The sequence below is a fragment of the Bos grunniens genome, chromosome 11, assembly GCF_055505025.1.
Source record: "Bos grunniens cultivar Pamir isolate PY7600 chromosome 11, Bosgru_T2T1.0, whole genome shotgun sequence".
NCBI classification, from domain to species: Eukaryota; Metazoa; Chordata; class Mammalia; order Artiodactyla; family Bovidae; genus Bos; species Bos grunniens.
Window position 1 is genome coordinate 88,497,420 of NC_141175.1, and position 15,251 is coordinate 88,512,670.

Consider the following 15,251-nt stretch of genomic DNA (forward strand, 5'->3'; position numbering starts at 1 on the left):
GAAAACCAACATTATCAGTAATAAACTGAACTCTCAGAGTGAAAATTGCCCAGAGGCAGAGGGCAATCTTAATGCATAAATGCTTGATACAGGGTCCACAGGGGCAGGTGAATAATTTATTACTACTATGCTTACAAAGTTTATTCACATACATACATTTGAGAGATGGCTTAGAAATTCCAGATACCAAGCTTTTATGACCAGGAACATACTTCTTTCCATTATCACTAAGTCTCTGAGCATGTGGGGCCGGAAAAGAGGCATTTTATCTGCAGACTTACTTCATCATCCCAGGCTGTTAAATATGTTACAGCCAAGCAGGTCTTTCCTGGACTAGTTGTTTGAGATTACTTGGACATGTGATTTAATAGGTTACTCAAAAGAAGTTTTGAAAATTAAAAAAAAAAAAAGGAAATCATACACATGACAGATTTGAGAGAAGTGAAACGTGATGAGAGTACGAACTCAGCTTCCACTGTGCATTAACTGAGCACCTGCAGTGAAACAGACTCTGATATCCACTGGCGTTGGCACTCACCTCTGGGGAGATGGATAATGTCGTTTTCACTGGGTGTGGGCCACAGGGGGACCTCCATGTCAATCTCCCGATGATTTGTCTTCTCAATGGGTATATTGGTTGGTTCTGGGACATACATTTCTAAAAAGAAGGGAAGGTTTTTTTTTTTGTAAGAGATGATTAGAGGGGAGCGCCTTATTAACTTCTGTCTCCTCAACCCAGGTAGATGGTGCATTCAGTTCACTACAACACAATACAACACGTCCTGGGACACAGAAGATGCAGCTTCTGCACTGACAGCATTAATGCCCAAGACTCACTGCCTTTGCAGGCGTGGGAAACATGTCTTACAGCCATTTAAAAGGGGGAGAAGAAGTTTACTCCTCCACCAAACTCAAAAGCTCTGCTTTTTCCTAACAAATGCTGCTGACTACAGATTTGTGCAAGCTGATGGGCACTGGCTGAAATGAAAGGATTTCTTTTACTTTCCATCAGCTAAATTATACTTTAATAACTGTTGCTCTTTAATCCATGAGTTTTGAATCATTTATATGAAATATGTCACAGGAAGTGAAAAAGTTAAAGCACCTTCATTCTTTATTCATTTCCCCTTCACTCTGTTCCCCTCAAAAGGAATGGACGTCAGCAGACCTCATACGGTGCTGCCTGATTTAAGTCTTACATGTCTGCTCTGTTACTCCTGGAACCATGTAGACTGGAAACTGAACTTGAGTAAATATGCTTATATTATCTAACTCAATCATACAGACACTTTGATCAACAAGATACTACAACATGAAACAAAACTGAGAAGAATGATGTATTTGTTAACCCCAAATATCAGGAATATATTCCTAACTTCATCTGGCTAACAATAATTAGCCAACTTTTTAAAGAAATAATTCTTAAGAACCTCTTTTTCCAACATATGACAACAGAAATCTGCATCAAACACTCTTCTTGGCCAAGTCCTGCCGTATTATTAACTGGTTTTTATAATAAGGTTACCCAACACTGGCGATACTCAATACTAATAAAACAGCCTTGTGCTGTGCTGTGCTTAGTTGCTCAGTCTTGTGTCTGAGTTTTTGTGAACCTATGGACTGTAGCCCGCCAGGCTCCTCTGTTGATGGGATTCTCCAGGCAAGAATACTGGAGTAGGTTGCCATGCTCTCCTCCAGGGGATCTTCCCGACCCAGGGATTGAACCCAGGTCTCTGGCATTGCAGGCAGATTCTTTACCATCTGAGCCACCAGGGAAGCCCAATAAACAGCCTTATTTAGACCAAAATACATGAAATATGTTTTTATAAGTTAGAATATTTCTGCTTAGAGTGATCGATGGCTATCCCAAAGTTACTAGTCTTTCAAGAAGTGAACCTTAAAAAAGACAGATTTGAGAGAAGTGAAAAGTGACAGAGAAGAGAGTATGAACTCAGCTTCCACTGTGCATTAACTGCCCAAGGTTATGCATCCAGGAACGGCACAGCCAGGCTTCAAATGCAGTCCTGTGAATCCAAAACCCAGGTCTTCCTACTGTCCCCAGGAATAAAGTCACTTTGGCTTTAACTTTCTTAGTTAAATTTCAAGACCTCCTCCAGTAGCTCAGTGGTAAAGAGTCTGCAGGCAATGCAGGAGCCACAGGAGCAATGGGTTTGATCCCTGGGTTGGGAAGATCCCCTGGAGGAGGGCACGGCAACTCACTCCACTGTTCTTGCCTAAAAAATCCCCTGGACAGAGGAGCATGGCAGGCTACAGTCTATGGGCTCACAAAGTGTCAGATACGATTGAAGCAACTTAGCATGCATGTACTCAGACATGACAAGAACTACTCACTCTTAAGAGTTTTGAAAGGTTCAACAACTCACTGAAATAAAAAAGAGAGTTTACTGAAAACATTTTCATTTACAGAAGCACGGGCCTGAGTATCAACTAGTGATTCCAAACTTTTCTATCATATCTGAGTCACCCGAGGCCTTATAAAACCTGCTCACAGGTCCTGATTTGGTAGGTCTGGGCTAGACCTGATTTGGTGGTTCTAGGCTGTATGTGGGGATGGTGTTTAGCTTGCCCACTGAGACATCTTGAAATACGATATGAATTTCCTGGAGGAATTTGGGAAGAAAGCCCCTTGACATTTACATGACATCTTTGCTATGGTGTCTTGAGCCCCTGCCCTGCCTGGTCCAACACACAGACTTGAGCTGCCTTAACACCCCAGGGGCTGCCTCAGAAGAAAGGGCTATCATGAGACTCACAGAAAACCTGTGAACGTCAGCAGCTAGTGTCAGACTTTATTTTTCTGGGCTCCAAAATCACTGCAGATGGTAACTGCAGCCATGAAATTAAAAGACGCTTACTCCTTAGAAGAAAAGTTATGACCAACCTAGATAGCATATTCAAAAGCAGAGACACTACTTTGCCAACAAAGGTCCATCTAGTCAAGGCTATGGTTTTTCCTGTGGTCATGTATGGATGTGAGAGTTGGACTGTGAAGAAGGCTGAGCGCTGAAGAAGGATGCTTTTGAACTGTGGTGTTGGAGAAGACTCTTGAGAGTCCCATGGACTATAAGGGGATCCAACCAGTCCATTCTGGAGGAGATCAGCCCTGGGATTTCTTTGGAAAGAATGATGCTAAAGCTAAAACTGCATTACTTTGGCCACCTCATGCAAAGAGTTGACTCACTGAAAAGACTCTGATGCTGGGAGGGATTGGGGGCAGGAAGAGAAGGGGACGACAGAGGATGAGATGGCTGGATGGCATCACTGACTCGATGGATGTGAGTCTGAGTGAACTCCGGGAGTTGGTGCTGGATAGGGAGGCCTGGTGTGCTGCGATTCATGGGGTCGCAAAGAGTCGGACACGACTGAGCGACTGAACTGAACTGAACTGAAGTAGCAAAGACTTCTGCAGAGTCCCCCAGGGCTGGGGTCAGCTCAGAGCCTTCCTGGGTGACAGCAGCAGAGAGAAGCAACTTTGAAATTCCTGTGCCTCCTTCCTGCCTGGAGGTAGATTTCAGTGAAACCTTCCACACCACACAGGCTTGACAGTGTGCGTTCTCTTCCACCAGGTGCTTAGAAAGGCTCTACCTTGCGATGGCTGGGAATGTTGGAAGGATCTGCCCAGGATGGAGGAGGACTGTTTTACTCTGTGGTTACTTAATCACCATCGTTCAACCAACATTTCATCAAAACTTCCTACGTGGCAGGCACTGGGCTAAGTCTGGGGCACATAGTCATGATCAAGACCAATTCTGCCCTCATGGGCCTCCCGTGATGAGTTCCATCTCCCCATTGGGCAGCTCACAGCCTGTCCTCTGGATCAACCTGCTCTGCTAAACTCAGTTCAGCTCTGATTAAAATCCACCCATACCACCTCCTCTATCACCAAATATTCAAAGCTCAGTTCAGAGCTCTTGGGTCTAAGGGGAGAGGGTCATTTCCTTTAATGTGAATTTAAGAGGGAAGCCACCTCTGAGCATTTTTGCCAAAAAGGATAAATCTTTCCAAAAAAAAAATGCTTGGAGAAACAAAAACAAGTGTGGGTGCTGCTGTGTTTCTATGCTGAGACCGAGGCCTGCCACGGCCAGAAACTGCAACAACCCCAACTCTCAAACAGAACCCTTCTGACATTTACTGCAAGAGCCCTTTATAAAGCTGCTGGCCTTGTCGATGACAGAGGAGTGACACACACCTTCCCCTGGCCAGAGGCCCAGATCACGGCACTCAGTCACAATTAAGAATTACAACTGGGCTCCAGTTTGCTCTGAACTTCAGAGGAACCTAAGACAACTTAGTGGCGACATATTTTAAATTCAGATGCACCGACCTGGCCCATTGTAAGATTTACCTTCCTTAAAATGTCTGTTTCTGGAATATGGGGCAGGGTGCTTGGGACTTGCAAGGTGAGGACACCACTTTTGTGGCGATGGAACTCCAGGTTAACCCAGGTCCAGGACTCCCAGGTCTGCTAACGAGCTGCATGGCTTTGGATCATTCGCTTAACTTTTCTGACCTTCAGTTTTCTATAAAATGGGACCAGCAAACCAGTTCACAAGTCTTTTACTCATGTCCAGAGGTGGCAAAAGGAAGAAATGCTTGGTAAGGGCAGGGCTGTTCAGAATGTCAGCTGATGTGTGCAGGGGGCAAAGCCAAGTAGCCTGAACCATCTGGGGGGAGAAGCAGCCACCTGAAACTTCACAGAGAGACCACGAGAAATTGGGACAGGAGCCCAGGCTTCCTGGCAGGCCACACTGAGTCAAACGTGAAGCGGCAGAGCTCAACTGACTACAAAATGTGTGCAGATAAAATGGAAAAATGAGTCATCAATAATACATCAGAAGCAGAAAGGGGAGTTAACAGAAATTAAGTTCCAATCCAACAGTGCACGCTGACAGAGAAGTCACTGGAGAAACCTCCAGCTGTGAACAGATGCCAGTGAAACCTGCATTCCCTCTTCTATCACACTCGCAGTCGAGCAGACTGGACCTACCTCTATTCCTGCCACCATCACCTGAACTTGGGTCCTCCCATCACACACCTGGGGCGTCTATAAGGCAGGTCACAGCTGTCCTGGCCCGGGGTCTCTCCCGGCTTCAGCCCCTCCTGCAGATGCCGTGAGGCTCCCCAGAGCACCTCCATGATCTTGTGTCTCATCTGTTTAAAAAGGAGCCTCCCGAGAAGGATAAAGGACAAAATCTACCTCTATGTTTGAATATTGAAGCCCTAAGCATCTTGACTAAAGCTGTCTTCTCTGTCCTTACCTCCTGCTACTAGAACTCCCTATTCCAGGGGCATCTGGCCTCTGTCTCAGGGTCTTTGGTCAGGTGACTCTTTCACTCCAATGAAGAGAGCCTGCCTGTCCTTCAAGGCCCAGCTCAGTCCTTCTTCAAGTGAAAGCCACCCAGACAGACCCCTCTACTCCACAGGAAAATCCTGTCTGTGAATTGAGCACCGTGGTCTGTAGCTGAGATGTGTCATGCTACAGACAGCATCATGGAGATGTTGTCTCCAATTCACCACCCACCCCTTCTTTCTGAAACCATCTAAGCAGACTTTGTTGCCACCACTGTAGGGAAATGGCTCGTCAAAATGACTTAAAAAGGGAAAGTGAAGTCGCTCAGTCATGTCTGACTCTTTGCGACCCCACAGACTAGCCTAGCAGGCTCCTCTGTCCATGGGATTTTCCAGGCAATAGTACTGGAGTGGACTGCCATTTCCTTCTCCAGGGGATCTTCCCAACCCAGGGCTTGAACCCTGGTCTCCCGCATTGTAGACAGACGCTTTACCGTCTGAGCCATGACTTGGGTGACGCTAAATGCACGATGGTCAGTCCCGACTTCTCACCTGATGTCACCCACCCCACTCCCCCACCCTTTCTCCAGGTGGCTCCCAGGTCACAGCTCTTGGTGTCTCCCCAGGGGGCAGGGGCTCCTTTTCTGTTTTCTATCCCTGACCTGCCCAGATCCCAAAAGTGGAGGGTTCTTGGGCTCAGTTCCAGACTCCCTTTTCTTCTCTATCTCCATTCACTTCTTGGGTGACCTCGTCCAGTCTCAAGGGTTAAAAACCTCCCATCTATGACAATGTTCAAGTTTATAGAAACATTTCCTGTCTCTCTCCTGAGCTCTAGATATTCACTGTCTATTCACTGCCTCCACTCAGGTGTCCAATGGAGATTTCAAACTAAAAAAATGCCCAAATAAAACTGATTTTACACCAGAGCTGCAATTCCATGTTTTAGTCAAAAACATTACAGTTGTTCATGGTGTCTCTCCTCTTCTTCTTACTCCTCACATCGTGTTCAAATCCTATGGAATCTACTCTTTTACTAGAATCAGAACCCAGCCACTTCTCCCACCTCACATCTACTCCCTGGTCTCGGCTTCCACTTCTGCAAGAAACATTCCATCATTGCTCCACTCAAAACCCTCCAGAGTTTCTATCTTACCTCAATAAAATTCTAAAATCGCTCATGAGATCTCATATTTTGGTGCGTGGTTACTTCTCTGCTTGCTTCTGGTTACCCTCCCTGCTCAAGGCGTCCCACCCAAACAGCCTCCCTGTCTCTCTCCGAGCATCCATGGCATATTCCCATCCACCGGGCTCTCATCCTGCTTATGTGCAGAGGTTCTCCCCTAACCCATGATTCCTGCCATCCTTCTGGGTCCCTTATAAATGTCCTCCAATCTGTGGGGGTTTCTGGATCATCCAAACACCCCGCCCCTTCTGCCCAGACCCCGGCCCACACCGGGCTGGCTGCAAGTCGCTCTGCGGCCCGTGGCCTCATCATGTGTCTGTTCCCTGTTTGCTGCCTGTGTCTCCCTAAGAAAACCTCAGTTCTGTATGGATGGGGACTTGTTGGATTCACTGTTTGTCTTCCCCAGGCCTCAAGCAGTGCTTACTTGAGCAGGCATGAAATGAATCTTGGTTCAATAAGTAAGATCAAGTTTTACCATTTAGATCATTAAAAGCATATTACTAGGAAAACTGGTATGAAACTCGGGAATCAGGTGAAACGTATTAGATAAAGCAACTTGGATGGGAAATACATTTCTCCTCATACTTCTCATGCAAAACACTTGCAGATTCTGTTTCTCCAATGTGCACATCTATCGATACAACATGGAAGCGACCTTCTGACCATTGGTCTACATCATAAACAAGGCCAAGGGGACTAAACCATGAAAAGCACCCAACGGAGGGATCTGAAAAGGGCTCAGTCTCCTGACCCTTTTTAAGTATCCCCTTCTTTTTAGGGGATAAATGGACATTTTTAGAATTGTCTTGCTTACACAGCACCTAAACAAAAGGCAAACCTGTGCTGAGCTCAATGAAACCCTTGAGATTTAACTGACGGTCCCATTTCACAAGTGCGCGGCACTGATGCCCTTCTAAGCTGCCGTGACCTCTAGCCCACTGTGCTGCACGGAGCCAGAGTCTCTAATGCAGTACTACAAGGAAACACAGAATCGGGGTGAAGATGCAGGGGCTCTCGCCTCGCTAAGGAGCTCCCTAGGCTCCTAGAGTGAACCCTCTCTTCGGTCTGTGTGGTCTGGACTGCCTGCGTGGTCTGTGTGTCCAGGGCTTTCGATCTGAAACACTGCCCAGAGACTGTCTTGACAAGGGCTCAGGCCCTGCGTTGCTGGGAAGAGGGGCAGAAAACAAAGGAGCTGTTTTGGCAGGAGACACGGGCAGGCAATCCAGAAGGCCTGGGGGAGGATCTGGGCAGCTGAGGGGGGCTTAGGTTTAAACTGGGAGGCGGATTACTGGGCTGATGTGAACGGTGGGATGTGGAAACAGATGTAGACAAGTGATCTGTGTGCGACAGCCAGCTGGGGGTGTGCCCTGTGGTTCCTGTCCTCGGTGGGAAGAGATGGAAAGTTCAGGGCAGACAGCCTGGGACTGCCGGAACGGATGCGCTAACGAGACTGGGCCAGGATCGCACTCTTTAAATGCAGCTCTTCCATTTTGGTTTTGGTAGACAGTCACCTTAGAAGAGCTGGCAAGTGTATCCCCTACTGTGTCTGATCATGGACCTTTGTCACTAGGCTCAGCCAACACTGCCCTCAAACTGTGCTGCTCGGATACGGCAGATGTCATTAATATGCACGAGGGTATAACCATCAGGCCTGCCACTGACATTTTAGAGAACGCCAATCAGAAGAACCAGAGCAATTTCGGCATGGAACCAAAATCAGGGGCTCACGTGGAGGTCACAGTCTCTCAAGCTACCCTCTATGTCTCTCTCTGGGCCAAAGGAATTAGTTTCATAGCGTTGGGTCCAGGAGGCTCTCAGTCTGCTCTAGTTTACTCTTAAAATCAACATCACAGGATGAAAAGTGGCAGGGTGGCAGCTTAAGATACCTGGGCACATGGGGCAGCAGCTGCCTTCCATGTTGATGGGCTCGATGCAGGGCAGCGGCGGGCAGCTGACGGTGGAGCAGAGGGTCTGGCCCTGCAGGCAGTAGCAGTGCGTGCAGCTGTCAATGTCCCAGCGCTCCTCGTCAGCATAGGCCTTCCCGCTGAAGTGGCACACCACCTTCTTTGGGATTGTGTCCTCTAGGGAAAAAAGAGGACACACGGTGGAGTCACTCCATGTGACAAGCACAACTTTTCAACATAGTTGAGACGTAAAGGGGATAGCACCACGCAATCATGGCACGCTCTGGGAGGCCCAGCGCTGGGTGAAAGCTCCGCTTCCCCAGTCCCCTGGTTCAGCAGACTCGTTGGAACACTCATCTTGTGGCCCAAACCTGCTCAAGGGCCATCCAGGCTGACGTAGGGTGGTAATTACAGCAACCAGCCAGGAAACGTGCTCACTGGCCAAGAGTCACTGGACTGCCATCGCAAAACATACAAACTCAATCACTGTATGGCTGGACATGCCATGTGAAAAAACTAAAACACAAATAGATAAGGAGACGTGTTCAGAGGTTTTGTTCCAGGTGGAAAGAGATTAAAAAGTCCAGCTGAGTATCCTTATAGAAACAACTTCCATCTCTAGTTACTCTCTGTAATGAGATGATGCAGGCGAGGGGAAGGAATGACGATGGCCTCTCCCAGGGAGCCGGCAGGTTTCCTGCGCTCTCCCACAGGGAACTCGGACTGAGATAACCATTTCCTTCATTTTACAGGAATGCTGGATGCATTTCCCTCTCATCAACCAGGACATTCCTACTTCATAAACAACCTTATTTCAATCTATTATTTCCAGCAAAGCATGGTTTGTGAAAACAATACATTTTTTAAGAGTCAGTTTTTGTATATAAGAATGTACACAAAATTGGCTCAGTCATGTCCAACTCTTTGCAACCCTATGGACTGTAGCCCACCAGGCTCCTCTGTCCACGGGGATTCTCCAGGCAATAATACTGGAGTGGGTTGCCATGCCTTTCTCCAGAGGATCTTCCCAACCCAGGGAATGAACCCAGGTCTCCTGCACTGCAGGCGGATTCTTGACCATCTAAGCCACCAGGGTGATGTAAGAATTTACAGTGTAACACATTCTGCTTTTTCCTCTGTCCTTCCCGGCTGTCCTTGTATCCTCCTTCTCCCAACCTTTTCCTTGAAAGTTCCTTTCTCTTTGATTCAACACCTTCTCCTGGTTTATCTGAACTTATTTCTAGTGGTCACATTCCTTCCAGAACTCAGAGTGGGGCCCAATGACCAGCAAAGCAGAGATGGGGTCAATCAATGGAGAGACACAGGATGGGGTGGGGCAGCCCCTCCCTGTCACTGGCCAGGCTGATAATGGGACGACTTATACTAACCTGGGGAAATTCTATGCTCAGCTTCTACTGGTAGCTCCACTCACCACTGCATGCATGCTAGGTCGCTTCAGCCATGCCCGATTCTGTGACGCTATGGACTGTAGTCCTCCACGCTCCTCAGTCCATGGGCTTCTCCAGGCAAGAATACTGGAGTGCGCTACCATATCCTCCTCCAGGGCATCTTCCTGACCCAGGGATCAAACCTGTGTCTCTTACATCCCTGCACTGGCAGGCAAGTTCTTTACCACTAGTGCCACCTGGGGAGCCCATCACCACTGGTCACTAGTTAATGAAAAACTATAAAAGCATCTGGAAGGAAAGTTCCTTAGGAAAGAAGTGGGGTGGGGAGCTCACTTTCTCCCTGGAAGGCATGTAGGAAGGTCTGGCCAGAGCGGTGTTTGCTGCCCAGGCACAAAGGACAGAACTCACAATGCCTGAGGGCAAGGAGGGACATTTCTGTGCAGGGTACCAGGCCCACACCCTCTGCAGTCAAGTGTTCCCGGGCGGCTGGAATCGCTCTGTGAACAGCCAGCAGGAAGCTGCCCATGGAGCTCTTCCAGAGAAGGATTACAGGCAGAAATATGTCTTTGGAATCCATACCCTCTTCTTACCAATCCCTCAAGCATATGCCCCTGATGGATGGCACCAATAATGTCTCATGACTCTAATTTTTGTGTTACCAAAGACAGAAGTTTCGGTCAATAATGGAGTGTTATAAGTAATCGTGGAAATGAGTCTGTCAAGTATTTAAATGCATAATCTCTCTGCTTCCCAATGCTTTTTCACTATTTCTGTCATTATTGTTGCCTGAGGTTCAGTAAGGGAGACAGTTAAGTTCTAGTTGTAAAAATTCCACAGCAATAAGAGAAGAGACTCTGTATGATTTCAATATCTTTAGACCATGAATTTTTTGTACCTTTGTTTTAATCCCTGGATATGTTCCAGTATCTCTAGTTCACAGTCTGTGGGAACTTGATTTTGTATCCTGCTATTGTGTGAAAAATAAAAGTTCTAGTTGTAAGCAGAAATTCTTTTTCAATATCTCTTTAAAAATGTATTTCACTGTATCTGGGAATATTCCATAGAAAGGGCTCTGGTCCATGGACCACTAAGCTTAAAAATTCATTTGGAGGCTTTCATATCAAACTCATCGCAGAAGTTTTCACTAATCTGAAATCCTTAGAGGAGGTGATTTTATTAAGATACCCAAAATGTACACAGCGAATGGCTGAGCAGAATCACTTAATGAGCTTAATCCAAGTAATATACTGACCTCGAGCCAACACCTGATCGAGGACATTAAATTCGCCATCAAATCTATAGAGTCTATTATGCAGAGGATTCTTTATGAAAGGAAGCATTCCTTCATAAAGCAATATTACTGATTACATTTTCCATACACCTTGCAACAGCTCACATGATGGACCAATATCACTGCATAAAATTTGAGTAATGCATTACAGTGCAAGAACCTTCGAGGAGAAGGTTACAATGCTCACCTCATCTCATCCATCACTTTATCTACTTTGTGTTTCTCCTCCTAGAGGTGTTTTGCTAGTTCTTTTCTTAGAGAAGAGGCAGAAGACAATGAGAAAGAGCCACAGAAAGGATGAGGAGTCATTTTAATAAAAGAAGTTCATATCAAGGCCAAGCACCGGTCTGTATTTTCTTAAGATCGAGGCAAAAACACCCATCACATCTTAAGACATTTAACTAATTAACGCTAATACAAGTCAGGTTAAAATTATCTATAATATTAAGATATTAAAATAGTAATTGTGTAAACATTATAAAGACATTCATTCGTTTATTCTACAAACATATATCATCAATGGGAAAAAAGACAGGACCTGGACCCTGAGCCAGAGGATTGAGCAAAAGTGGGGGAGAAAGGCTATGGTGACTGGGACTCCTCACCAGGTACCACGCAGCAGCCACTGTTTCATGAATTCAATGCGGAGCTGGAGAACACAACTCAGGGGGCAGAGCAACTAACTCTGCTGGGAGAACTGGGAGAGGCTTTGCCCAGGATTTGATGTTTTAGTTTTATTTGAGAGATGAGCAGAAGATGAAGAAGCTGGAAGGAAGGGTACTGAAAGCAGACAGTGGTGTGCCCAAGAGCCTGCCCCACTAGAAGGACAGTGAAAGGTGTCAGGGCTGCAGGCAGGACTGCTGCAGATGAAGCGGGGGTCAGATTGTAAAGGGCCACGAAGAACGATGACAGATTTAGATCCTTCCTGCATTGCAGGGGAGGGGCCTTAATCAGTTTTGTCTTCAAGAAGAGAACCCTAGAATATGACAGTTGCTGCTGCTGCTAAGTCGCTTCAGTCGTGTCCGACTCTGCGTGACCCCATAGACGGCAGCCCACCAGGCTCCGCCATCCCTGAGATTCTCCAGGCAAGAACACTGGAGTGGGTTGCCATTTCCTTCTCCAATGCATGAAAGTGAAACGTGAAAGTGAAGTCGCTCAGTCGTGTCCGACTCTTTGAGACCCCATGAACTACAGCCCACAGGCTCCTCCGCCCATGGGATTTGCCAGGCAAGAGTACTGGAGTGGGGTGCCATTGCCTTCTCCAGGAATATGACAGTACGGAAGCCTAAATGGGATTAGGAAGATGGGAACACTGTTGACAGGGATGTTCTACGGGCCTGGAGTGATGTGGAGACAGAGATGGTAATGCGGATACAGAGATGGTGAGAGGCAAAACGAGGTTTAGAGAGATTTCTAAGAAACAGTGGTCAGGATATGGATGGTGGGGGGACAGAGGCGTGAAGGATGACTCTGTTTCCTGAATGGGAAGTGATGCAGAAGTAATTCCAATGTATGAGTCACTTTCCTGCTTTAAGAAATAAACAGCTTGTGAGCCTGTCAAGGACCTCGTCAAGCCTTATCAAACCAGATATTCCAGTGGGTCAATCAGCGGTGCAGCGGTTAACCTTCAAACTCTCTGCTTTTCTGTATGAACGCAACCATGAAGCTGCCTCTAGGGCAGAACTGATTTGGGGCTCAACAAGTAAAAGTGGTGCCGACAAAGGTCAAGGCTATGGTTTTTCCAGTGGTCATGTATGGATGTGAGAGTTGGACAGTGAAGAAACCTGAGCACCAAAGAATTGATGCTTGTGAACTGTGGTGTTGGAGAAGACTCTTGAGAGTCCCTTGGACTGCAAGGAGATCCAACCAGTCCATCCTAAAGGAAATCAGTCCTGAATAGTCATTGGAAGGACTAATGCTGAAGCTGAAGTCCCAATATTTTGGCCACCTGATGCAAAGGGCTGGCTCATTAGAAAAGACCCTGATGCTGGGAAAGACTGAAGGCAGGAGGAGAAGGTGACCACAGAGGATGAGATGGTTGGATGGCATCACTGACTCGATGGACATGAGTTTGAACAAACTCCTGGAGTTGGTAATGGACAGGGAAGCCTGGCGTGTTGCAGTCCATGGGGTCACAAACAGTCAGACATGACTGAGCGACTGCCTGACCTGAAGTAAAAGGGGGCACGTTTTAGTCCCCGGTGGTGAAGATGTGGGGTAACAGGCAAAGCTGGCAGTACCCCTCATGTATCTTTGCAAACCTTAAACGTCCTTGATCAAATAATTCTATTTTCAGTCAGCTGTCCCAAAGAAATAATCAGAAAAGACCTCAAATGGGTTGTTTACATAGACGTCCATCACAATATTATTTATAATAGCAAGAAATTAGGGGTGAAAAAAAAACCTGTGTCCAACAACCTGGGACTACTGAAATGACTCATGGTGCAACCAGATATGAAAGAATACTGTGCAGCTATTAAAGTGCATCATGTGTAGTATAAGCTCAATCACAAAAAGAAAAATATAGAATTGTCTAGAAAGAAAGAAAAATGTTAACAGTAAGTAACCGTTAGAACCAAGGATGAATTTTTCTTTTTTTTTTTTTTCCTGCAATGATTATGAGTTACTCTTGATAAAGGCAAAAATATTAAACTATCTCAAACAGACATGTCCATGCATTACCCACCTGCCCCCTCATCCCCAACACCGCCTCTCCCACCCCGACACACACACACACACACACACACACACACACACACACACACACACACACTGAAGGAAAGAGCTTAGTCTAAGCCTGCTTCTAAAGAATATGGTCATATGTGTGGTGCTTTCTGAAGGCTGCTGACCCACTCTGAGGAATTTCAATGGACTGCAAGAAAAGAAATGAAACCATGGAAGACATGCCAGAGATCAAATGCTCAGCTGCAGCATAACTTGGTGTCTCTGTAACTACTCAATCAGTAACTTACTGTATGATATCACTGTCCCAAGGAGTATTCATAAAATGATAAAAGCAGAGAAACTACTCTGGCTGTTTTGGAAGGCAATGGGTTGAATGAATGAAGAATTTTGACTACATATTAGATGAAACTAAACTTTCTCATTTGATTTTGTTACAAAAATAAGTCTTTTTCTAAATTCAAGGAAGATGAAGAGTTCACAGCAGCAATATGACGACAACGAAACAGTGAAAGCCATTGATTGGGACCCAACACGCTGAAGCTGCAGCAGGCTCTATGCACAGGTGCTAAGGCAGAGTCAGGCTGGTGGAGCCCCAAGAGTTTCAGGGGTCATAATGAAGCTCTTCCCCTCCAGGGAGGGGGCTGACTACCATGGACCCAATATCCAGTTGCTTCTACCAATTTATCTCTATTCCATTCAAGTTCTCAGCACATTGTCTTGGAAACATCTCACCTTCAACTTCAGTTCATTTTCAACAGAATTAACTTTGACTTGAGGTCAGGAAGCTCTCTTATTAGGTTCAAACAATGGGTGTAGGCGAGGGGTGGGCAGATGCCAGTCAACTGCTGGTGGAAAGCAGGAGCTGAGAATGCATCTCTCACTGGGGCTTCCCAGATGGTGTAGTGGTAAAGAATCCACCTGCCAATGCAGGAGACCCTGGTTCGATCCCTGGGTTGGGAAGATCCCCTAGAGAAGGAAATGGCAACCCACTCCAGTACTTTTGCCTGGAAAATTCCATGGACAGAGAAGCTGTCGGGTGAGTCCAGGGAATCACAGAGTAGGACACAACGGAGTGACTGAGCACGCACACATGGATCCAAAAAAGATCTTTTAGAGGAACCTGACTGCAGGAACGAGATGTCTCAAGGCTTGCCCAGAAGTCTAAAACCAGTGTTTGGGCTTGTGTGCAGAACTCAGCTGGGCCACACAGCAAGATCTAAGATCCATATGCCCAGCACTCTCACAGCTGATCTCCTTACAGACTGCAAGTCCGAGGATGCAAATGGCAGAGATAAGACAGAGGGTTTTGAAAGGAGGATTTAGGGCCAAGCACTGAAGAAGAGAACTGCTGAGCATCTGTGGTACCCAGGCACTGTACTCAATAACCCCTAAGGTTCAGCAACAGGAAGGAATCTAATGTAATCAAGCGGCAGGCAGTGGAGCCTGAATCTACTCCTGCCTCCATCTGA

At 46.5% G+C, this 15,251-nt stretch overlaps 1 protein-coding gene across 7 annotated transcripts in view; it reads right to left on the reverse strand.

The window, feature by feature from the left end:
* The window catches only part of CRIM1 (cysteine rich transmembrane BMP regulator 1), a 209,389-nt gene that overhangs the window by 5,877 nt on the left and 188,261 nt on the right, over window positions 1–15,251 (reverse strand). For 5 of the 7 annotated variants that reach the window (XM_086327464.1, XM_086327461.1, XM_086327463.1 and 2 more), the window contains 2 exons: window positions 8,380–8,574; window positions 539–658 (listed from right to left, as the gene is read on the reverse strand). In XM_086327464.1, the coding sequence (XP_086183590.1) occupies window positions 539–658; window positions 8,380–8,574 (315 nt within the window). The remainder of the gene's footprint in view (window positions 1–538; window positions 659–8,379; window positions 8,575–15,251) is intronic. The other 2 variants (XM_086327462.1, XM_086327467.1) reach the window with 1 other exon arrangement.